The sequence below is a fragment of the Dermacentor variabilis genome, chromosome 1 (genome assembly GCF_050947875.1).
Source record: "Dermacentor variabilis isolate Ectoservices chromosome 1, ASM5094787v1, whole genome shotgun sequence".
NCBI lineage: Eukaryota > Metazoa > Arthropoda > Arachnida > Ixodida > Ixodidae > Dermacentor > Dermacentor variabilis.
In genome coordinates, this window is record NC_134568.1 from 207,306,994 (window position 1) to 207,331,619 (window position 24,626).

At 47.3% G+C, this 24,626-nt stretch overlaps 1 protein-coding gene across 1 annotated transcript; it reads left to right on the forward strand.

The window, feature by feature from the left end:
• The first annotated feature begins 4,809 nt into the window (after positions 1-4,809).
• Positions 4,810-24,361, forward strand: LOC142591501 (phosphoenolpyruvate carboxykinase, cytosolic [GTP]-like). Its single transcript, XM_075703828.1, has 10 exons — positions 4,810-4,971; positions 5,462-5,748; positions 7,140-7,324; positions 7,830-8,033; positions 10,761-10,948; positions 11,992-12,205; positions 17,958-18,266; positions 18,961-19,056; positions 19,482-19,723; positions 24,054-24,361. Exons 1-10 carry the CDS (start codon positions 4,966-4,968, stop codon positions 24,270-24,272), a joined length of 1,950 nt encoding a protein of 649 aa, XP_075559943.1. The 5' UTR covers positions 4,810-4,965; the 3' UTR covers positions 24,273-24,361.
• The last annotated feature ends 265 nt before the right edge of the window (positions 24,362-24,626 follow it).

Genomic DNA, 24,626 nt, shown 5'->3' on the forward strand with positions numbered 1-24,626 from the left:
GCATGATCGAACATCTCGAAGACAACGGACACGCCCCAAACACCATGTTTGGATTTAGAGCTCACCTGTCCAAGCAAGACGCGTTACTGCGGATAAAAGAAAAAGTCATCGACAAACTGGACACGCACAGCAAAAGAGCCATCCTCGCACTTGACGTGAAAGGGGCTTTCGACAACGTGTCACACGAAGCCATACTGCAACACCTCAACGTATATAACTGCGGGAAAAATATATATAATTACATCAAAGCTTTTCTGAAAGGACGGACAGCCGCAGTGGGGATAGGCAGCTTACGCTCTGAGAAATTCGACATACCGCGAAAGGGAACGCCACAAGGCTCCGTCATTTCGCCGATGCTATTCAATCTGGCGATGAGCTCGCTACCCAAACAACTGAAGAAAATAGAAGGGATTGTCACGCAATATACGCTGACGACCTGATCATCTGGACTACGGGAGGGTCGACAGGTAAACAGCAAGACGCTCTGCAAAAAGCGGCTGACACAACGGAGAAGTACCTGGAAGCATTGTGGACTGACGTGCGCACCAGAAAAGTCAGAGCTCTTGGTGCTAAGAAAGCGCACAAGAGGCCGACAACCGCAGCAGATACCAGACCCGGAAGTAAAGGTGGGAGGCATCATGATTCCGCAGGTAACGACGCTCCGCATCCTCGGACTCCTGATTCAAAAGGATGGGGCCGGGGGAGCAGAGTTGGAAAAAATTCAGAGAACAGTGCAACAAATAATTAACCCACCTTATCAGAAGAGTGACGAGCAAAAGGCACGGACTGAAGGAGGAAGACTGCACGAGAATAATACAAGTGCTGCTCACGAGCATCGTCACCTACGGTACCCCAAACGTTGACATGAAGAACAGTCAACGAGACAAAGTAAACGCCCTCATCAGAAAATCCTACAAGATTGCGTTGGGCCTGTCCCCCTCCACTTCCACAGTGAAACTACTCAAAATGGGAGTTCGCAACACGTGGGAAGAGCTCGTGGAAGCGCACAACGTCAACCAACTGGAGAGATTAAAGCTAACAAAAACGGGAAGAGCCCTGCTCCATGATCTGGGCCACCAAATAAGTCCAAGATGAGAGGCACCTACCTCAGCGTATTTCACACGAGATCAGAGACAAGCTACACATAAGTACCATTCCCAGAAACATGCATGCCGAGTACGACAAGGAAAGGGGACAGGCGAGAATACAGGCGCTCAAGCACATAGTGGAACGCACCAACAGCAAAGAAGAAAATGCGAGATACGCGGACGCAGCTGCGTACAGAACAAACGACCGCTTTGCAATCAGCGTGGTCGACGAGAAGGGCGAACAACTTATAGCCACATCCATACGTGCCAAGGACGCGAGCACAGCGGAAGAGCTGTGCATAGCCCTGGCCATCGCAACGTGCAAGAAGACCCTGGTTATCATGGTGACAGTCTCGCAAGAAGCATGCAGAAGGTATGTGAACGGAAGGATCGGAAAGGCAGCATTTCAGGTCTTGACCAAAACAGAGATAGAAACAGCACAAATCCTCTGGACGCCGGGACACGAATCTCTCGCGGGGAACCAGGCGGTGCACGCCGCGGCTCGAGATCATGCACGCCGAGCCATCTCAGAGACACGCAGAGAACACGGACCAACGACTGTGACGAGGATGATGAACGGATATCCAAGAAGCACACGGATATCCTGGCGCACTATAGGAAGCAGAGGCGTCGCTACCCGCCCGCGCATAAGACGATGAGTAGGGAACAAGCGGTAGCCTGGAGAAGACTCCAGGCTGGAACCTACCCGCATGGAACACTGCTGCACGCTATGTATCCGGGCACCTACGGGCGAGACTACAAGTTCTGCCCGCCGGACACGCCCAACACTTTGCGCCATATGGTGCTGGAGTGCAGGAATAACCGCGAAATACCACCGTCATCATCACCACCAGGCGATAACATGCAGGAAGAAGCGGATTCAGAGGACGAATCGGAAGACCAGTGAGAGGATCTGCTGGTGACGCAAGACCCTGACAGCCAGCTACGTTTGGTGAACAGGGCTCGGGCGGCGGCAGCGAGCCATGGCTACCTCGACTGAGGAGGCCACCCACCTTTGGGCTCAAGAAGCCTGATCTAGCAATAAAGTTTACTTCTCTCTCTCTCTCTCTCTCCGAGATTTGAAAGATGCGCTTTATGTAAAGCTTTAGTTTCGCGAGGTACTAATTAATGTGTAGATTGGCTTCCTCTTGTGAGTAAACTGAAGCGCCAAGGTTATCGGTGAGAGGTCTGTGGTAACGCGCGTGTGTATTAGTTAACTTTCTTTATTTTTAGAAGTGTTTTCGAGGTTTCTAAGGTAATAGCGCGTAGGTTTTCAGTAAGTGCATAATTTTCACTGAGAAGCGTTCATATAGGTGCATTAGCGCGTGTCCTGTGCGGACGGAAGGAAGCAGAATGTTTATGACTGGGTCGATCGTGTGTGTTGAGGACGGCCGCGTTCTGACTTCTCTAGTAAGCGTGCGCGGAACTAGTTTTAGAAGACGCATTTTTTAAGGGTTCTGCGGAGTGCGTAAGTTACGCAAGTTTAGATGTTCGTTTAAGGTACGTGTCCTGTACGGACTAAAGAGAGAGAGAGAGAGAAGTTTAATGATATGAAATGCTGAGAGTTCGGCCTGAGGTATATTCCTCTAGCCAGCTACTCGGCATTGGGAGAAGGGGAAGAGGGAAAGAAAGAGGGAAGAGGTGCATGATGGGTGACGATGACGATAGAAGGAAGGAGTAGAACATATCGCAAGCAATTTGGCATGCTCAAAGTCTGCAATCCAAGCCCGTTGTTTTTAAAAAGTTCAGTAATGCCTGAATGGCCTTGAAACTCGATTGAGGATCTGGCCAAGGGCCTAAAATAACGTCCTCCGACAACGGTGCGCCGTCGAGACACGTAAGGTCGTTGTCCAACCTTTCACGCTCTTCCACGTACTTAGGGCAGTCACAAAGCACATGACCTATAGTCTCAGTCACATTGCACACCTCACAGTGTGGAGACTCGGTGCGTCGCATGAGGTGCACGTATCCGCGCGTAAACGCTACCCCCAGCCTTAATCTGTGCAGAAGACTGGCACAGCTTCGTTGAAGTTTCGGTGGTAGCCTAAAAGTCATGGCAGGGTCCAATCTCTGGAGTCGTCTGTGGCGATTATCCGGATTGTCCCAGTGCTGTGCTGTCAATTTTCGGATGACACTGGAGAGGAGAGGAAGAAACGTGAGCAAGCGTCAGGAAACGTTTGCGTACGACGCAAGTACGCGTTCTGAATAGGGACCACAAAGCTAGCGCGATTGTGATTTCGTACCTGTGGAGTTGACCATACTGTTCAGTGGCTCCAGTACGTGCGATAAGTACGCCACTGCAATAGGGTAAGAACAGGCAGTTCGGGAAGTTAGGCTGCTTAAGTTATGTTCGGGTAAAGGTGGTTGAGACTGTTTTATCAAAATTGGGGAAACACAAAAGACAGGGTTCATTTGACATAGTAATAGCCTGGCGAGTCAGGGGTGAAGAGCCTGCGCTCGCACAAGGTGCAGCGCTATGTTGTTTCGTTTGTTTTACGTACGTTCTCCAGGGCCCGGGATCCCGATAATCATCACACGAGGCTCGTCACCAGTGCACTACATGTGCCATCAGCGTTCCTCAGGACCAGCGAATTGCGTTCACAGGCCATTCCGAACTTCCGGGGCGAGGAGGAGCTGTTAGATACGGACCCTTTTCCTGGCATCCTTCGAGTTCACCAGACCGCTCGAATCGCTGTAGCACCCAATTAAGGTGCGCAGAAGCGCGTCTAACACGTTCCCGGACCTGTCAGACAAGTTGGCGGCCCCAACCCAAGGCTTCGCATGTGGAGCTATTGTCTCCACCCCCTGCTTGACTCTTCCCGAAAGTGCAACGGGAGCCTGGCATGGTTCCAGGTAATCTTGGTCCCGAGCGAAGCTGTTTTGCAGCTCTGAAAGGTTATTCGAAAACAACCCGTTTCTTCCAGCTGAGCGCTTGCAGACCAGGAGGCAACACCGGTGACAAGTCACCCGTCCGACAGTGGAGACCTTGGAGCGTCCCCATTGGCCGAATGTGACGGCACTTGCACGAGCGCCTACCATTGGAGGAAAATGACGACACTTGCGCGGGCTCGACGATTGGCCGAAAATGACGTGACGCCGAGACATCAAAGGGGTTAAAATCGAGAGACAGTGAGCAGAGACAAGCATTCCTTCCTTCATTCATTTTTTCGTTCTTCTTGCCATGGGCCGCAGCGTCCGATTTGCTGCAGGCCGTCAATGACTTTATGACTCTTAATTACTTTGTGTTATTACTGTAAATAATGTAAATAAACCTTCCGTTTCCTCTCAAAATCCTTTTCAACGTCGGCCAACTCCCGCACTCAACGGCAAGATCCAATAGCATCGATTTTCGCAGAACCGGGATGGTGAGTCAACTTTTTTTGTTGTTGTGTGTACAGTGTACGTACTACGTCATAAAAGCTATGGATTATTTTTGTCCACCTTTGATATAGTGTGCTTAAGTTCTTTTTCTCTTTTTCGCATTCTACCTACATCGGAAAGCGGCCACCGTGGTCAGAAAGAGAACTCGAGTTCAGTATAGCAGAACACTGCAGCCGCTTATATAACCTCTGCCACCGAGTCGCTGACCAAATCTACCAAATGACACTGTCGTTACGTTAGAAACACAGAAGCAGTGACAGCGTCTGGTGCGTCGAGAATGCGCCTGTACACGGACGAGAACGTTCTTGTAGTAAATCAAATGGCCAGGGAAGTGCCGCAGCCAAGAGTGTTTCTGCACGAGGAAGGAGGGAAGAGGAAGAAGTGCCTCCAGCGCGAGCGGTGCGTGTCGGCTAGGGCAAGGGTCGCGCTGGGCAGCCGCTGTTCCGACTTGAGTGAGGCGTAAGGACCGCAACGGCACGTCCGCTGCCCAGCCGACATGGCGGTGAGTGCAACACGCTTCTGTGAGCTCTATTTCTTTCTGGCAGCTCGGAGTGACGAGCGGTTACGCTTTCGTGTAACCGTGAACTCAAGATGCAGGCTTACGTATACGTGCCTTACAACTTTCATAACGACAGATTTCAAAAATACGCAGTGATATTAAGTACACGTGGGCGCGATGTGCTCAGCTCCAAGCGTAGACCACGGGTGCGAGGAACTTGCTGCACCACGCCTTCATTCGAACCATAGCTATTTGTAGTTACCCAATGTACAACTGGCAACATGTCTCATTCTCATTCTTTCATGCGTAATCTCGTTAATGACAGTACCCCTGGACATTTGTTTGTGTGTTTCGCTATAGTATTAAGAGGGCATTCCAATGGTGTTCAATCACAGTTCGTGTGACGTTACCTTATGTCGCTGCGGTGAGTATTATGGACTCCCTTGTGGCCGGAGTATCGTTACAGCCCATGCATGCGAGCGCACGGTTATAGGCGCAGGAAGTGACCAAGACACCAGAGCCGGCCGCTCCCACGCTCGAGCCGCCGAAGCCGGCCGCCCCTTCGGACGACGACTGGGTGTTCAAGCCGCCGGCATTGTGGAAGGGCCACGATGTGACCGATTTGCCGAAAAAGGTGCGGCACTTCGTTGAGGAGCAACGCCGCTTGTGCCAGCCAGCAAGCGTGTACGTCTGCGACGGCAGTATCCAGGAGAATGAGGTCATCATAGCCTTCATGGTCAAGCTCGGCCTCACCGTGCCACTGAAGAAGCAGGCCAACTGGTGCGTCGCCTGGCCCCGCTTCCGACGCGTTTTCTCACACGGATGCCTCGTCGCATCCGTTGCTTTCTGTCAACCTAAAAATCAAGTGCTAAAGCCCAGCCCATGCGGAGCGTAGAGAGGCGTCTGGCTACGCGTCTGCTTCAGCTTACACGCGCGCAGGTCTATACGCGTCTATATATCTTTGAAGTTGTGCGCCTATGTATACCAATCGGTTCACGAGAACGTAAAAAAAAAGGAGCTCAAACAGAAGGCGGTCCGCCAGCCTGTCCAATGGTGGGGGCACGACGGTTCACCTCAACGTGTGGATGAGCTCCGCTGCGTAGCCCGTAGCTCAATGCTGCGCAGTGGCCATTACGGAGCATTGAGCTACCGGCTACGCAGCGGAGCTCATCCAGATTCTGGCACTAGTAGTGCCAGAATTACGCGTCCGATGAGGTGCGGTAATGGCTAGGGCCAGAAATGTGCGACCTCAAAGTGTGGAGGAGCTCCGCTACGTAGCCGGTATCTCAATGTTCCGTATAGTGCCAGAATTACGCGTCCGATAATGGTCCACACCAGTTGTCACACATAGGGCCGAGCGTTAAAATTTATATACGCCTTTATTATAGTTCATTTTCACTAGTACACGTTTCAGTTTACGCAGATGGTACGACGCTCAGAAAAGTTTGCTATAATTTACAGCGTGCTACATCGAGAGTATCAGCCACATATAATTAAGTACGACATATATATTCGATGTGGTTGACTGTATATAGAAGCGTGTTGCTCGACCACGAGTTGTGCCAGAGCTTCAACCTGTACGCCAGTTGCAACAAAAAGAAGAGAAAGAAAGTATGATTGCATAATAGAACCACTGAGAGCGTTCCTGTGGAAACGCTCGCTACGCTTGCTCTAAATGTACACCTTGTCGCTATGTGAACGCGGGTAATCGACGCTATATTATCGCGCGGAGGCCTAGACGTTGTAGCGTAATGGTTTCAGCAAAGCAGTGTTTCATGACATCAATGTGCTTTTTAATGTTCGGATGCAAATTACGCCACGGACAAAGGTTTAAAGCTTTGCTGATGTTAGTCTGCGTAACAGCGACTTGCACGAGTGTATGCGCCCAATTTTATGCGCCGCTATCGCGGGATAGACATTATGGCACGACTAGTAGCGTGCCATGAAAGACGCCGTTTTACAAGTGTTCATAACGGAATTCTTCAGCCAGAGCATCGCGTTGGTATAAACCTCTGCATGGCGGCGTTTATGGTCTCCGATAATACGCTACCGGCTTCCGCGTGAAACGAATAGAAAGTTCAACGTCAGGCGCGCTCTTTCAGACTGCTGAGATAAAGCTTGCGAAGCGCACAGGAACTGCATGCGCGTACACACGTGCCGCGGCCTTGCAGCTACCTGGTCCGGACGGATCCCCGAGACGTGGCACGCGTCGAAGGGCGCACGTGCATCGCCACAGCGCGCCAGGAGGAGACCTCGCCTATACCGGCACCTGGTGTCAAGGGCATCCTCGCAAACTGGATCGCCCCCGAGGAGCTGCGCAAAATTCTTTCCGAGTGCATGCCCGGATGCATGAAAGGTGTGCTTCCCTTCTTGACCCAACCTTGCGTTCGTGACAGCAGCGGACGATTGTAAACCGTCTCTTTCACAAGATTTTAGGCCACACGGTGACGAATCGGGCTGGTTGGCCAACTAACATTACCAGGCCAGTTACGTGCTCACCGCAGTGCACTCGCGTTGTGTTCACCCACAGAACTATCTTTGTGCTTGTTTTCGTGTGCCCTTTAGGAGGGGGGATATAGGCACGGGCTAAGAAGGGAGAGCGAAGACAACTCTCGGTCTATCCTTGAACTCCCGGTTTTGGAGCACGGCTTCCCTAGGACATATATGCTCCAGCAGCGGTTCTAGACACGTGCGGTTTGCCCTGGCAACCTCTGCCACGAAATTAAATATATATGCTCGACTAGACTTGCGACCTCGTCGATATGAAAACGGTAGCGTGCCGCTTTCAATGACAACCGCGTGGAAGAATGAGCGGCTAGCACGCACGCGACAGATGTTAAATTGCGTGGTGCGGCGCGCAGGACGCACCATGTTCGTGATTCCGTTCAGCATGTGCCCTGTGGAGTCGCCGCTGTCGCGACTAGGCATCCAGGTGACGGACTCGCCGTACGTGGTGGCCAGCATGCGCATCATGACCCGCATGGGCGCCAAGGCACTAGCCGCCACCAAGGACAAACAGTTCGTCAAGTGCGTCCACAGCGTAGGCCGACCGCTGCCTCTCAAAGGTGCGCCGCGTTGCGGACTCGACTGATTGATTGATTGAATGCACTTCACATAAGGTGCAAGGTGGAGTAGCCAACGTCATTGGCAAAATGATAGTTACAAAACACAGTGCTTACTAATATACACGGGGTGAACGAGAAAAAAGGGGGTTAACCGAGGGGCCCGATTTTTATTAAGCATATCATAAGAAGCCAACAAACATTCACACCAAGGAAAACATAGGGGAAATTACTTGTACTAGTAAAATTGAATTAAATAAACGATAAATTAATGGAAATGAAAGTTGATGAAAAAACAACTTCCCGCAAGTGGGGAACCATCCCACGTCTTCGCATTACGCTGCGATGAGCTACCGCGGCGCCATTTTCCCATCCACTTTCTTGTGTATTTGTTTCCTACTAGGTCTCGAATCCGGCAACATTGATGCCTTCAGGCAGCATGTGTGGGTGTATTGACCAGTCGCCTTCACCCAAAAAGATCACGTACTCGTGACGCCTGTGGCAGAATGGATGTTCCACATGCGCCGCCAAGCTTTGTGACTGGTGGCGCTAGCTAACACTCCCAGGGATCTAGTAGGAAACAAATACCCAAGAAAGTGGATGGGAGAATGGCGCCGCGGTAGCTTAATTGGTAGAGCATCGCACGCGTAATCCGAAGACGTGGAATCGTTCCCCATCTGCTGCGGCAACTTGTTTTTTATTCCACTTTCATTTCCATTAATGTATCATTTCTTTAATTCATTCAGTAAGCACAAGTAATTCCCCTATGTTGTCCTTGGTGTCAATGTTTGTTAGCTTCTTATAATAACGAGGTGGCCACTTCTCAGATTTACAGGATTTTTAAAACTCGCCTGTGACCGATAGCATAATTCTTGTCCTTGAGCTGTATTATTCCAAGAGGCGGACATTACTAGCACGAGAAATCAAAACACATATTCAATTAATTAGCGAAAATTCACTGACTTATTAATTATTTACATTACGGCGCATATTGTAATGCAAGAACTTTAGCCGGTGAGTTTGCAAGACGTATTCACTTGAAATTAATTTCCAGAATGCCACCTGTTTCGAGATTATTATTTCCCAATCTGTGGGACAAAAAATACAAGGGCTTTCCCGTTATATTTCTGTTTTGAATGCATAAAAGAGCGTTATGGTAAAAAAAGTCAGCGGAAGAATTGAATTCTTAGGTTTTACGTGCCGAAAACCACGATTTGATAACGAGGCACGCTGTAGTGGTGGACTCCAGATTAATTTTGGCCGCCAGGGGATCCTTAACGTGCCCCCAATGCACGGAACACTGGCGTTCTTTTTTTTTTCTTTTTTTTGTTGCGTTTCGCCTCCACCGAAATGCGTCCGCCACGTCCGGGATTTAATCCGGCAACCTCGTGCTCAGCAGCGCAACACCACAGCCGCTAAGCCACCGGGATTGGTAGGTAAGTAAGTAGAACAGCGCATTTTTCACGGCGAGTTTGGTGGCGCGTATCTCCAACTCCCGTCACTCTGTCTCGAAAATTCATTCAGAGTGGATACGTCTTGCAAACTCACCGGCTATAATTCGTAAATTGTGATATGTGGCCGTAAATTAATTAGTTCAAAAGTTAATTAGCGATTTTTATTAATTAGTTGAATACGGGTTTCGATTTATCTTGCAAGTAATGTCCGCCTCCCTGAATCGTCCAGCTCAAGGACTATAGAATTATGTTATCTGGAACTGGCGATTAAAAAAAAAAAACATCCGTAAAAACTTATAAATGATCGCCCAGCGTACACATATACCCACCGCGATGGCCATAGTGGCTGTGGCTCGGCTTCGATTCTCGGCAGCGGCGGCTGCATTCCGACAAATGAAAGAATGTACGTGTATACACTATTGTTTTGGGTGCACATTAAGTAATCTTGGGTTATTTAATAATAATCTCACAAATAATCTGGAGACTCGAACAATCGTCACTACCGCACTGTGTATATTTTGAGACGTAAATACTATACAATTTGTTATTATTCACAGCGGCAGGTTGGTCTAGATTTCAACTAATAAAGCGGGTAGTATTTCGTGCTGAGCTTGTGTTCTTACTGTTCTTTTGTACTTCACTTTTTGTGTCGTTGGGACAGTGAAATTACGGTTATTACGATCATTACAGCCACGCAAGTAATCGTGTAAAATATAACTACTCACGTGTATATTCAAAAGCTGTATGTATGCGGCGCCAGCCCTTCCTATGAATGAACTTGCAGCATAAGACGCACAATGAATGGCGTTGTTCGAAAACTTCACGCGCGTATTAAATATAACTAGGGAAGAGTCTGACTGCGATTCAAAGAAATCGAAACGTTTTGTCCAGTGGATTTAAACAAACAAACAAACAAACAAACAAATTAATTGATTATTTTATTTATTTATTTATTTATTTATTTATTAATAAACGAACGAACGAACGAACGAACGAACGAACGAACGAACGAACGAACGAATGAATGAATGAATGAATGAATGAATGAATGAATGAATGAATGAATGAATGAATGAATGAATTTTCATATGCAACATCAGCTTGAAATCGAGGTTGTCTTCTTTGGGGTTACGTTCGGTGCCTACAACCGGCGGGAGTACATATTGATGTGCCCGAGTACATAAAAGTGCGGCTCTTTGTGCGCGTTGTGGTTCAGTGAAGCACAACAACACTCTTCCAAGTGTTTTGAGTCCGAGTGTTTCAATTATTCTCGCAGAGCCCTTGATCAACAACTGGCCTTGCAATCCCGACAAGACCATCATATCGCACATACCGCACGACAATGAGATCGTTTCTTTCGGGAGCGGCTACGGCGGAAACTCTCTGCTCGCGAAAAAATGCTTCGCCCTGCGCATCGGCTGCAATCTGGGGAGACGCGAAGGCTGGCTCGCCGAACACATGCTGGTAAGGCGCAGGCTGTTATAGCTCCATTCAGAGCCGGATGGAGTATTTTCAAAAGGGCTAACACAGGTGTTGCTAATTAGATTAATATCTTGCGTAATACCGCATTTTTTTTGCCTATGCTGCTAAATGTATGTACAAGGTGTTGATGAGGTGACTATGTACGCAAGGGATACGGTGAAAGTCTGTCATGCACGTGCTGAGCGCAAATATTTTGAAACCTTTCTGTTGTATGCATTTCAATAATCAGTCGCACTTCTTTCCCACCGTGAAAGGCGCCAAACATCACACAGAAGCAGTAAAAAGAGAGCTGTAGTTTCGGCTGAAAGGCGAAGAATCGATTTCAATAGCAAATTACTGGGCAGCTATACGAAGTAAGGATAGTAGATTTATCGGCCGTATATACTTGTAAACATATGCATACCAACTAAATTAACAAACATGGTGTCACGCGGGCACAAGCAAATACGAAGGCGTCTCATTGAACGACCGCGGACACTCTATGTCAAAACGCTGGAGTTAGCAAGCGCGGCAGCAGAAGCGAGCGAATTTAACTTGTGCTGCCTCTGCCATCCCCCCCCAACGCGAACTAAGCCACGAAAACACAGCGCGTGGCGGACTCTATGCCCGTCGCAGATGGCGGCTTTCAAGATGCAGCGGCACGAGCGCTCACGCGCGGCCGCGCAGAGTAGAACGCCCTCCTCCCTACCCACGGCGGACCTTGTCCTCGTCGCAGATGGCTTTCAAAATTCAGCGGTCCAGGCGGGCGCGCGCGGCCACCCGGGAAGCACACGGCTCCCAGATACAGCACACACCTCGCGGCGGCGGTTTTATCTTCCTTTATACGGAACCTCACGGCGACGCCGACGGCAGGAATGCGCTTGTAGTGTCCTTATAATTGCTATCGCAATAAAACGCGCGACGTCGAGCATTTACGCGGCGTGCATTTACCGCGTTAAAGCTAGCTTTGCCACATGATTGCCGAGCATGCGGCCGAGCAAACCTTGGGACACGACAGCCGAGACCGTTGCCGGTGGCGCTCGCAGATCCTTGGCCTAACGGCTCCTTCTGGCAGCAAGTCATACGTCGTGGGTGCGTTTCCGAGCGCTTGCGGCAAAACCAACCTGGCCATGATAACACCGACGCTGCCGGGTTACCGTGCCGAGTGCGTCGGCGACGACATCGCCTGGCTCTACTTTGATGAGAACGGCGTCATGCGTGCAGTGAACCCTGAAAACGGCTTCTTCGGTGTCTGCCCGGGTAAGTGGTAGGGATGACGCGATGGTTTGGCCGAACGAACCGACTCGCTGTGCGCACGTCGGCTATAGCTGGCGCAGTGTTCAAGTCACCTTTGTCACAGTGGCCGCGCAGGAACTAAAGTATTGACATAAAGGGACGAAGCGAACAAGACGTGCAAAAATGTTGTCGGCCAGACGAGTTAGCACGCATCCGTAGTCTCATAGTTGGCCAACAGCGCGAAAAGACGTGCAAAACAAAAAATAAGGGGGACTAACAGTTGTGTCCTTGATTGCTTTCTTTCTGTCCGCGCCTTTTCACGCTATTAATAATCTTGCCTCGAGAAAATCAAGTCATGTTTATTTCAAAAATTCATAAAACTGAATACGCATTGCCGACCACTAGCATACATGCATTGTGCTTGTGCTACAGACATGGTCGGGTGTCGTTTTGCCAAGAGTCAGCAGAAGTGTGCGAACGTGCAATCTGCGTGGGAATTAAAGAATCGAATGAAACTATACTCGTAGAGTTTGCGCACAGAATCGAACAAGAGTGTTTTTCTGACATGTTTTCAGTGACCAGTATTTCGTATCGGCGATTATGAGGGAAGGAAGTCGCGATAGTTCGTACGCTTGCTGAAACAGTTGAATAGCGCAACCAGGCGGTGCACGATGACTAAGTGGGTCATGCAAAACAAAACACGGACTTACCGGATCGACAGTATTAAGGGAAATAAGGATGGGAAATAATTCAAAACGCTAGATACAATATCGCAGCGTGTCTAAGTTGATACAAGGCCCTTTGATATGTACCCACCTCATGCTCTTTCTCAAACGGCCAAGAACTGGAATGATGTCTTTGAACCCTGTCTCACGCATAGCAAACCCGCAAACTTCAAGACCGCCATCTGGTCATTATTGCAGTAACTTGACATTACCAGTCACCTCATGTGAGACCCAAGTAAAATGTATGGTCTTTAAGGCGCTAAAAATGATAATAACGAAGGACTATCCCTACCAATGGGCTCTCATGGCTTATGCTATGTATGGAGTAAATAAAGTTTGGGTCACATAAAGTTGTATTAGCTCTCAATAGTACTATGTGGACTGTGAAATTCTAACACAGGACTCTTGTTAAGCTGAGCTGGCTTGTCGCAAATCAGCGCCTGGTCATGGTGCGCCAGTTATCTAGCGACAACAGCGGAAATTAAATAAGGGAACATGTCCCCAGATGCACGTAGAATTTTACGTTAGTTGGACCGTATGCGCGCATGCGCACACGCCTGTTAAGACATGCATGGCACGCATTTTAAGAACAATTAGCACGCGCAAATCGATATTCGTTATAACAAGAAGGTATAATTTGGGCGGAACGAGCAGCCTGCTAGGCCACTCACGTCCTCAAGCAGCGAAACTACGCAATGCGCGGTGCGGTACTAGCAGGGCGCGTGAAAGCCCTAGATGTTGCGTCAGCGACTGCAATAGATACATTAAAGCTGTGTAATTACCTCACGCAAGCGTGGTGTATATTTGTCACCACCCCGACCCAAAGGCGATTGTGATTTCTAATGGCACTCCCTTTGAAACGGGGCGTCGAAAAATATTCACATAGCCTGCTTGAGCATTTTGCCTATCTTTACTTTTCATTCTTTGTTTTCATTAAAACCATGTAGCTCTGTATTGTAAGGTTACGTATATACCTACAACGCCGGTTCCATCTCTTCTGTGCTTTTTTGTCCACCAATACTCGATCAAGGCGTATCTTGCTTATCTCGGACGCTGACCACTTAACGCTATCATCATCTTTGAGCCCCAGGGCTTCTGGAAGGTGGACGTTCCCTACGGTCCTGGCTGGGTGAATATATTGCATATGTATCTTTGTACGTACTTTTGCTCCAGCAGACACATGATTCCCCCTGTTTCGAATAGTTACTACGCATGATTTTGTCCTCAGGCCTCAAATAGGGAGGTACTGCCCTTTCTGTTGTCGTACAGATTTTGCCTCCCGATTTCTTTCTTGCCGTATTTTGTAAATATCCACGAACATTTTTGTTTGCACCCAATTTACCGTCTCTGTTTCTCTCAGTTTCTCTTGTGATGACTCCGAGTTTTATATTTACACTTATTTACACTTATTTGGTTGCCAACTTTCTTGACGTCTTCCTCAATCCCGTGTACACACTCTGAGATACACGTATTTAGTGCAGTTAAGCCGCCCATTTCTTTTCTTCCACGTTCCTGAGTCTTTCTTCAAAATTAATTTTACTCTGCGATTCTGCGACTTGAAAAAGAGGCCCAACCCATGTCACCCTGCACTGCCTATAGGTTTTACCGTGGGGCCCCCAATACCAATCGACTCACCATCGGCAGCAGCAGCACCGCATAACGCCAGTCTGGCGTTGCGTTGCGAGCTGATGCGCCGTTCACTGTCTTTACTAGTTGCGCATAGCTAGTAAGGCATTACGTTCTTAACTAGCGTGTTGAAAACTATATTTAAGACCTAATAATTATTATTAGTGAAGAAATAGGCCAATGTTAACAGCCCTCCACGCTTCTCTGGAGGAATACAGGCCTTGAATAGGGAGATACAAGGTTCATGGATTCGGGTAGAACCCTGACTGAAAGGCTGTATATGTACACCGCGAAATGAACGCACTGTCCGCTACAAAAGCGCCTTACTGCGTTTTTAAAACAGGCAGTGAACTCGTGTTACCCGGGCTTTTCTAATAGTGAACTTTCGGAATCGAATATACAAATATTCGAGAAAAATGAACGTTGAATATTCAATCGAATATAATTTTTTTTTTAATTTCACACACAAAAAAGTCAAATACGGGGTTTGCGTCGAGTCCGTTTTCTTTGAAAAATGAGGCCTATTTGCATTGCATCATGAAAGCAAGCAATGCCATTCGAAATGGTTGTCTAGTCAACTGAGGAGCTTCTAGACGAGAAACAAATGATTCGCTATCTGGCGCACAGTGACAATGAAGGTAATGAAATGTAGAAACGGCATGTCGCCAGATGTACGTATATTGTGCTATATATATATATATATATATATATATATATATATATATTATGAATTGAGCTTAATATTATTCGCGAACCTCGGCATTAACGTCCTTTTTAAAGTGCTATAGTCCCCCAAGTAATGTACGTTTCGTAGTCAATCTCAGTGGATGCAGAACCATATAATAAAATACCTACGTTTTTGTTTACGCTTACTAATTTCAGCTCACTGTGTTCAAAGTTTAAGGGATGTAATAGAGGAAACAAAACAGCAGTTAATCTGCTTATGGCAAATCGTTACGTCAAGATTACTTGATTGAGTTGCCGAGCTGTAATCAACAAGACGCGCGAAGCCAAGCAGGTACCCATTGAAAAGAAATCGCGGTGTCAACGCCCTCGCTTTCACTCCTTCATTAGTCCTCACAGCAGCAAGAAGCAAGGAACTGTACTTGTTAGGATGTAGCCACGTCACTTATTTGCCTGTGTTGTCCAACTTCTTGGAAGAGAGATTTGTTTGCGCCTTCTTGCGATTTTACTCTCACACATCACACAAAAAGAGAGAGAGAGAGAGAAAAAAAAAGGAACGCCACGCGAATACAAGTTTATCTAGCATTATAATGAAATATAACTATAACGTGAAATTTATACTGAAAGGACAAAGACAAACGAACTCGTTGAAAGTGCAATCACGTCTGAACACTGGGGAAGTTGTGTTGGATTGCCACAGTTTGTTTCGTTCTTTACAGCTGAAGCACACGCCCTGGTTCTATATAGCCTCTGGGGAAAAAAGTGACAAGAATGCGGTTCTGTAAAGGATGTCGCAACGAAATGTTATTACTTCTGGTTTTATTTTGAATCCAGCTGAAAAAAGTTCCGTTCCGCTGCTCCGGAACGAAAAAAAAAAATGAACCGTAACTGTTTATAACGGTTTTATTTCGCACGACAAAAAAAAAATCGAAGCAATGTAACGATAAAAAAATAGTACTTATTTTTCTCAATAAGTGAATTCTAAATTCTGAGATTGGTGCTGAGTGCCTTGAGACAAGGCACTGAGCGTATGATCTTAGAAGCAGCACGTCATCGATCGCCGAAATGCGAGACCGCCGTTCCGATAAAACGAATCTAAACAAACATAAAGGAACGATAAAACTTCGGGGACAAAGCGTCGTACCCGCAGAAAACGAAACGATAAGCTCTTCAGCGCGCAAGCCCTGGGTTTTGCTGCGATGCCGATCTGCTAGTGCACCGAGAATATAGATTAGCTGATCACTCGACCGGCTATCGCTCGCACTATCCCTGCCTGAGATACGCGCTTATGCGGAACCCTAAAAAATTACATTATGGGGTTTCACGTGCTAAAAGCACTTTCTGATTACGAGGGACGCCGTAGTGGGGGACTCCGGAAATTTGGACCAACTGGGGTTCTTTTAACGGGCCCCTAAATCTAAGTATACACTTAGCCCCCATCGAAATGCGACCGCCGAGGCCGTATGCGGACCCCTGAGATACACGCTAATGCTGACGTTGCCTGACATCGATTGTTTCGGATTCCCGACTTTCCCCTTGAACTGAAAACCGATGAAAAAGATTTCGGTTTCACTCCGAAACAAAATAATAAATAACGCTTCGGTAATACTAGGAGAATGCCAGTAAACTTTAAAAAGGGGGAAATCGAGAACCAGACATAGAGAAAGAGGCAGGGAGGTGGCTGACCACCTTCCTGGAAGGTCCAGCCACCTTCCTGTCGCCTTTGTCTATGACTGCCTCTCAATTTCTCCCCTTTTCAAGTTTGCGGGCATTCTAATCATATACCCACTAGCCCAACAAGCCACTCTTATGAACTCAGTTTCGGTTACGTTCCCGTTTCGGTAAACAATTTCGTTTTTTTTCTCGTTTCTCGTTTTTCTTTTCGTTCCGTTCCGACACACTGATTGTGTGCACAAAGTCATTAAGCGCACGAAACGTCCTCCATACAAAGTCAGAATGCGAATCTCTTCTAGGCGACATTTTGAGAATGTTGTGCAAAACTGAAAATCATGCATGGTAACGTAAGGTCCTCTTGGGTTCCGAGCCACGTTTTTATTCCTGGAATTAAAAAAAAAAAGCAGGCAACTGTGCATTAATGCCGGTCAATGAAAGAGCGAGGGAAAGGAAGATACCGTTCAAGGACTAAATCTGAGTGGTTCGCACAACGTTCATCCTAAAGTGGCCAGAGGAAGGAGGCTCTAGAAATTAAATATCAAACTACAAATCACCAAACCTATACTCAACGAAAGGAGGACACTTCGCCGCCAGGAACGTTTTATGGAAGTGATCTCACAATTTTTAACCAAGAAGTGAAGAAATACCTGTGCGTAATCGATGCCAGCAACCTCTTACCGAGAACGATATTTTAATAACGTGTCCGGCGTTGGAGAACTAAAAGACGGAATAATTTCCACAATCTTCACAAAACACTTCCGGCACTTCATCTCTCTTTTATCCTATCGGAAAACGCACTTATATCTCCTGACGATGTTTTTTGAGTTTTTAGAGGCAGCAGGTTTTTTGAATGAACTGTAATATAAAAAATTTTGTTTCGTCAAACGTTTCTCATTATAGAATCCTACATTGCGGTTGGTGCATCATATAGCTTGTGTTGCTTTTGCGGTATAAAAAAACCAACCTTACAACGCACGCTGCACTCGCTGGCCACCGTCCGGGCCATGACAGCGCGTGCCACCAGGACGTTACGAGCATCTCGTCGCTCGGGCCATTGACTCGTGCAGGAACGTCGATGAAGACCAATCCGAACGCCATGATGACCATACAGACCAACACCATCTTCACGAACGTTGCCGAGACGAGCGACGGTGGCGTCTGGTGGGAGGGCCTGGAAATGCCACCGCCCGATGTGAGCATCAAGTCATGGAAGGGCGAGCCCAACTGGAAGCCCGGTGAAAAGTCCAAAACGGCCGCGCACCCTAATGCGCGTTTCTGCACCCCGGCTGGCCAGTGCCCCATCATCGACCCGGCCTGGGAGGACCCCAAAGGCGTGCCTATCTCCGCTATCATATTCGGAGGCCGCAGGCCCGAAGGTGCAGTATTCGTCGACTCTCTCGCGATCGACAGAGTTAGCCTGGAGCGGGCCTTCCTTGGCGTCTCATTCCGTTCGCAGAAGTGGGCGCTCTTCCGCCGAAACCCTCCGCGTTAACAATATTCTTGTGGGAATGTTGCCAACACAGTAGACACCAAGAAAAATGAAAGAAACAATAGGTGTATCTGCTGCAGCGCCGCAGTAAGGAGTTCACTTACTGTCATAGAGGGAAAGAAAGAACAATTGGTGCTAAATAGCGGAGGCAACCAGTTTAGCGTATACCAACGCAGTAAAGCCGGACAGTTGTCAGTGACACTGCGCTCACTTAGAAATCAAACCCAGGTTGCAATGGTTTCTTTAAGGCGTTGCTCAGCTTCGCGCCGCTGGCGCCGCCCGCTGCGCGCCCGGTGTGGCAAGTGTATGCTTGCAAAGTCGGCGAGCACTCGAGCGTCGGATGAAAGCGTGGTACTTTGAATCAAAACGCTTTAGAACATTCCTTATACACTGATGATCGTCATGGACCTTCAGACCGGCGAGCTCGAGATCAGGTGCGAAAACGCCTAGCCCGCACCACAGTCCCCTAACGCTTAAACATTCGCGTTGCGCACTCGTAACCGTGGTGATATTTTTTTTTTTGCGCGCAGGGTTGCACAATAACTATTGACAAAACCCCACGGTATTGTTAAACTTTTCAGGGGTGCCCCTGGTGTTCGAAGCCTTCAACTGGAGCCACGGCGTTTTCCTTGGTGCGTGCATGCGGTCCGAAACTACGGCAGCTGCCGAGCACAAAAGTACGTGGCAGGGCCCAAGTACTAAGATGCATGACGTACACAAGATGCAGTGTTGACTGACAAGCTGGTCTGCTTACGCGATTTTGACAACGTTATCTGTACCCGCCGCGGGGGCTTGGAGACTATGGTGTTGCGCTGCTATAAGCACGAGGTCTCGGGATCGAATCCCGGCCGCGGCGGCCACATTTCGATGGGGGTTTTTCCCTCCATTCATTTAGTTTATTTTAGGTTGCTATAGGGAACAAGACTATGAAAAGGGGGCGAAATGCAAAAACGCTGTTGTCCCGTGCATTGGGGACAGGTTAAAGATCTCCTGGTGGCCAAATTAATACGGCGTGCTTCATAATCAAATCGTGGTTTTGTCACGCAGAAAACTCCAGAATTCAATTCAATTTACCAACCTTATCTGTGTGCATTGTTGCCAGGCAAAATCATCATGCACGACCCGTTCGGGATGCGACCTTTCTTCGGATACAACTTCGGCGACTACTTGACCCACTGGCTGAGCTTCGCCAAAGAAGAAGGCAACCAGCTTCCCAGGATCTATCACGTCAACTGGTTCCGCAAAGGCCCCGACGGCAAGTTCCTATGGCCAGGCTTTGGCGAGAACTGCCGGGTCCTGGACTGGATTCTTCGCCGCGTCGACGGTGAAGTCAACATAGCCAGGGCATGTACAGTCCATATCTTGAACAAATGCACACTTGACAGACATGATCTCCCGGTGGCAAAAAAAAAGAAAACAAAGACTACAGACTAACGCGACCTCCACAACCAAAACTCCTAAGAAAGAGAGTTTAAGACAAAGAGGCCGCGGCGCGTGATTGCTCCTTGTAGCGTTTATTTCCAGCAAAGCGGGCCCATTCCGGTCCCTGTGAAACTTTTTTACAGCTCTCATACACCCAGCTCCTCACCTCCGCAAGCCGCGCCAAACGACAGCTCTTGCGCCAGCGCCGCGGCGTTGAACGTAGAACTGTTTAAAATTAACGCTTTCAAATTAACACGTTTGAACTTAGAATCTATGAGTTCAACGACATATTTCAAGTGTAGAGGGTCTCCCGTATATGTGTATAGAAAGTTTCAAGTGCGCTTCTCTGCATTATTTCAATGAGCGCAGAAAACGACGGCAACACAGAAAGGACACAGGACGAGCGCTTCTCGGAGCGTATTTCTCCGCATTGCATATTTGCCCAACTAATGGCGACAGCGGCGAAATGAAAACGAAGTGCTGTAAGAGTGCTGCTTCTTGGGCGAGCTGGTAATTCATGCTGTGCTGCTGGGTTGCGCTTGGCTGACAAGGACGGAGTGGGAGAAACACATGCAAAAACGCATACGAGAACACTTTGTAGCAACTGACGTTTGGCAATACACGTCAACTGCTAGAGCGCTGCCGTATGGGCCTTTGTGTGCCTCACTCTGTCCTTGTCTGCCAAGCGCAACCCAGAAGCACAGCATGAAGTGCTATAGCTGCACATGCTGAGGCCTGTCTTCTTGCGCGCGGTTGCATCACGACAACCACGTGTGCATTTCCCATTAACGTCAGACAAGCAAACTGCTCGTACGCGCTGAGTGCAAAAATCTCTATGTGGCCATGAGCTTGGCAAACTGCTTCGCGGGAAAGCTAGCTTTAGAGTGATGAAAAGGGTATACTCACTATTGTTAAGGGCTACGACAGACGGCGTTCTGCATATTTCTTACGTCCTCTAATGCGCTTACAATTTTGAAATTGATCCTACATGTTCCCCAAAAGTCACGCTTAATTCCTACAAATTTTCCTATTGATATACCCATAGTAGTTAGGAGAGGACAAGCGTCTTAGTTTTCGACCAAGTATTCAGAACCCCAATAAGCAGAAATGTGATAATTTCTTGCGGCGCCCTCTTAGCATCTACACCCTTAAAAATGCCGGGCGCGTCCTTTCTGCGGCCGACTTTGGTTGCGATCATGATGATGGTGCAATATCGCATAGGCCCTCAGACGAAGCAGTGTTAGTAACTTTTACTTGGACAAAGTCGCCAGGTCCCGGCCGAAAACACTCCATCTTTAGTGAAAAGTGGCTAAATGAGGATGACTTGCTCGTGATGTTGCCTTTTTTATGTTTTAATTGTTTCTTGACGTCTTCGTTATTACTTTAAAAACTATATACCTAGAAATTACGTTCTGTGGTGGCGAGTCAATGGTCAGAATCTGAAAAAGGGAAAACAGCTCCCGATTTCTTTAAACGGTATCAATTCTCAAAAGCGCTTTTTCTTTAAAAGCAGCTTTGGTGCACTCAGATGGCTCAGAAATAAGCTTTTCAGTATGTATTTTGAAATAGCGACAATTGGAAGCGCATACATCCATCTTTAAAAAAAAAGATGTGGCAGGACATTGAACATAGGCAAAGCCCCTTGAGGACTTTTACCAGAGTAATTTACTGGCTGCTTACTCCACTAAAAAGGTCACAAAAAACGTCGCTAAGACTACAATAAGGTAAGGTTTTCGTTAAGATTACTAAAAACGCGTTAAATATAATGACTCGTTGCTAAGCGACTTGGCAGGCGTGCCAAGCGTCTCAAAGCGCTATAGCTCGCACGATGTAAGTGCTTTTAGGGTTCTTGTGCTGTCATGTGTGCGTTTGTAGCCAAATGGGTACAGCATCAGGCGCATGGTAATTTTTCATCCATGACCATCGGTCATGGTAATTTTTCATCGTTGCGATTGAAAGCTACCCGGTCGTACGCCTAATGTACAAAGAAAGCCCTGCCTGGAAGTAATCCTATGAATGCTTCGCATTGAACGTTTTCCAAACTGAGTCTCCAAGACGTGTAATTTTATTCTACCGAGTTTCATCTCGATGGGTCTGATAACTTGGAAAGACACAATGTCAACAGAAAGAGAGAGAGAGAGAACATATATACTTCATGTGGAGCTTGGTCCGTATCATCGTTATAGATATGAACGAGGATCATGAAAAGTGCCGGTGGGGAGGATCGTTTCGTGGTCCCTCTCATGTGCAGAAAATGTGGGACACCAGGCGAGGGGCATTCGTTTCCCTTTTGTCGCATCTCCCAACCCGCTGCTTGGGAAAACTGGTTCAAGAATGGGCACATGTACGCAATGACACATAACCATCAATGGGCCAAGAATGGGATAAGCCAGGTATAATAAATTTAAGAAAATCAGTGAAGTCGTTAAATTTCATGCGCTGTTCTATTAAGATGTGTGTGTGCTTTAGTGATATCTCTCAGTTTACATTATATGCGCAGGTTTTATGCCCCGATTTGTTGTTTTCTTACGCAGAACAGAGATGCGCTCACTGGCACTACTTTGTCTGTCAAAATTCCGTGATATACGCAAAAGCCGGAGCATTCGTCTTCGCGAGCTGCCCAAGAACGGCGTAGGACAACTATAGAAAATTTAAGAATGTCGATGCCGTTAAATATCATGCGCTCTTCTATTAGGGTCTGTGTGATTTAGCGATTCCTATATGGACTGACATTATATGTAGATGATTTATGCCGTAATTTAATGTTTTATTATGCAAAACGCAATTGTGCTCACTGGCACTATTTTGTCTGTCAATATTCAGTGCTGCATCAATCAATCAATCAATCAATCAATCAATCAATCAATCAATCAATCAATCAATCAATCAATCAATTTATTCGCATGGCAATACATGGGAACGGACGCCAACTAAAAGCCACGAACGTGGCTTGAAAGTGTTGCCAGGCCCAACAGGCAAGGCATCGCGAGTATGCCGGCGCTCTTTAAAAGAAAATCAACTCTGTACCCATCGCATAAATGAGATCACGATCGGCATGTTTACAATTTATACAGGCAAAAATGTAGTTTGGTATGCCCATGCTAAATGTTAGTTAATTGCTACAAAATGAAATAACTCCATTACAAGATCACACTGCTAGTATGAAGGAAATAATTATATACAAAGTCGCACTACATAAGACCAGTTATGCTTCCCTCTGAAGAAAGTGAACTTTAAAGTGCTTTCGGGGCGATGTAAGAATGTTTGTATTGTTCTTTCTTGTGTATATTTAATGTGTTAGAGAGAATAAACTGTAAACCTTGCTCCCCGTAATTGGTACCCGTACGGGGTACTGTCCACTCCTCTGTATAGCGAGCTGCGACACGCTTCTCTTTGGATTTTAGCTTGGCGATTGTTTTCATAAAGTAACAAACGTATTGCGGATAATATCTTACGTTATCATGTAGACGGTATTCAAAAGTGAGATCTATGCGTAAAACGTTGTATTTGTAGGAATCCATTTTGTGTGCAGTGGATGCAGCGTCAGCAATAATGCTTATTGCTTTCGTATGGAGTGTTAATAGGCGTATGGTGTTAGTCTTACGTGAGGTACCCCAGACAAGGTGACAATACTTAATTTAGGTATAAAATATGGCATGATAAATCGTATACGCTTTCATTTTGGTGGGAATTCAAAGCGGCATTTGGATAAGAAACCAATTGAACGACATACTTTCCCTGTTAAATAGGACACGTGTTCACTCCATCTCATGTACGAATCGAAGACTACTGCTAAAGATTTAAAGCTAGCTACAATTTCTATTTGGTGGTGCTGAAGGAGAAGTTTGTTACTTACATACTTTTTTGTTCAGTGCACAAAAGATTTAGTCTTCCTGGTGTTAATTCTTCAGTAATTCATTAAGTAATTCATTCATAGTAATTCACAGTAATTCCATTTGCTGTAGATCATTCGTGCAAGGGGTTGAGCGCTATTTTTCCTTTAGTAATTATTTTGTCATTACACACATAAGCCTGTTTAATCGACGAGACAGCACCGAAGGATGTGGAACCCGGAATGATAGTGGGCAAAGAAAGCTTCGCCTTAAAAGGCTATAGTTGCATGCCAGCCCAAAGTTTGCGCCTTCCGCTTTGTACCTGTTAAGACTTCAGAGGCATAAACCCAGTTTGGATATCGGAGGAACTGCAGGACAGCGAAGGGAATCGCATGAGCAGCCTAGGCTACCACTTTCAGGAGACATTCCTGGGTTACGTGCCGACCGACGATGCGCTGAACCTGACCGGCCTGACCGAGCCGATCAACATGGCGGAGTTGATGCGCGTAGACAAGGAATTCTGGCTCAAGGAATGCCGCGACATCAAGACTTTCTTCGACGAGCAAGTAGGGCGCTCGCTGCCACAGGCCATCGCCGATGAGCTGACCGCGCTGAAGGAGCGCATCAACAAGGCCTGAAAAGTGGGCGCTATGCCCTTGCCGACCCAGAGGAGCCCGCAGCTGGCAATAAAGCATCGATTGAAAGGCACAACGGTACAGCGGTCATGCTCTCTTCCAGGATTAAAGTGCATCTTGTTTCTCTATAACAAAAGCTCGCGCGTCTTTTCTTTTTTTTTCGTTCGACGTAAGCGGACCACCGACACATTACCCGCCCTTTCATTCATTGCATACGTAAGTCAATGTTAAAATTGTCGCATTGTGCTCGTCGCGCTTGTTCGGCACAAAGAAATTTGCCGGAGAAAGCTGAAGTAACCATGTGTGTTTAGAAATTCAAACTTGCTCAAATGAGGAAACGCAACGTAAAAGCCTGCT

What these genes read in the sequence shown, in the direction of transcription:
- LOC142591501 (XM_075703828.1), top strand. An exon ending in CATGCCCGGATGCATGAAAG is followed by an intron (nt 7,325 to 7,829) that starts GTGTGCTTCCCT and finishes TGCGGCGCGCAG; the next exon opens with GACGCACCATGTTCGTGATT. An exon ending in GGCAGCTGCCGAGCACAAAA is followed by an intron (nt 19,057 to 19,481) that starts GTACGTGGCAGG and finishes CATTGTTGCCAG; the next exon opens with GCAAAATCATCATGCACGAC.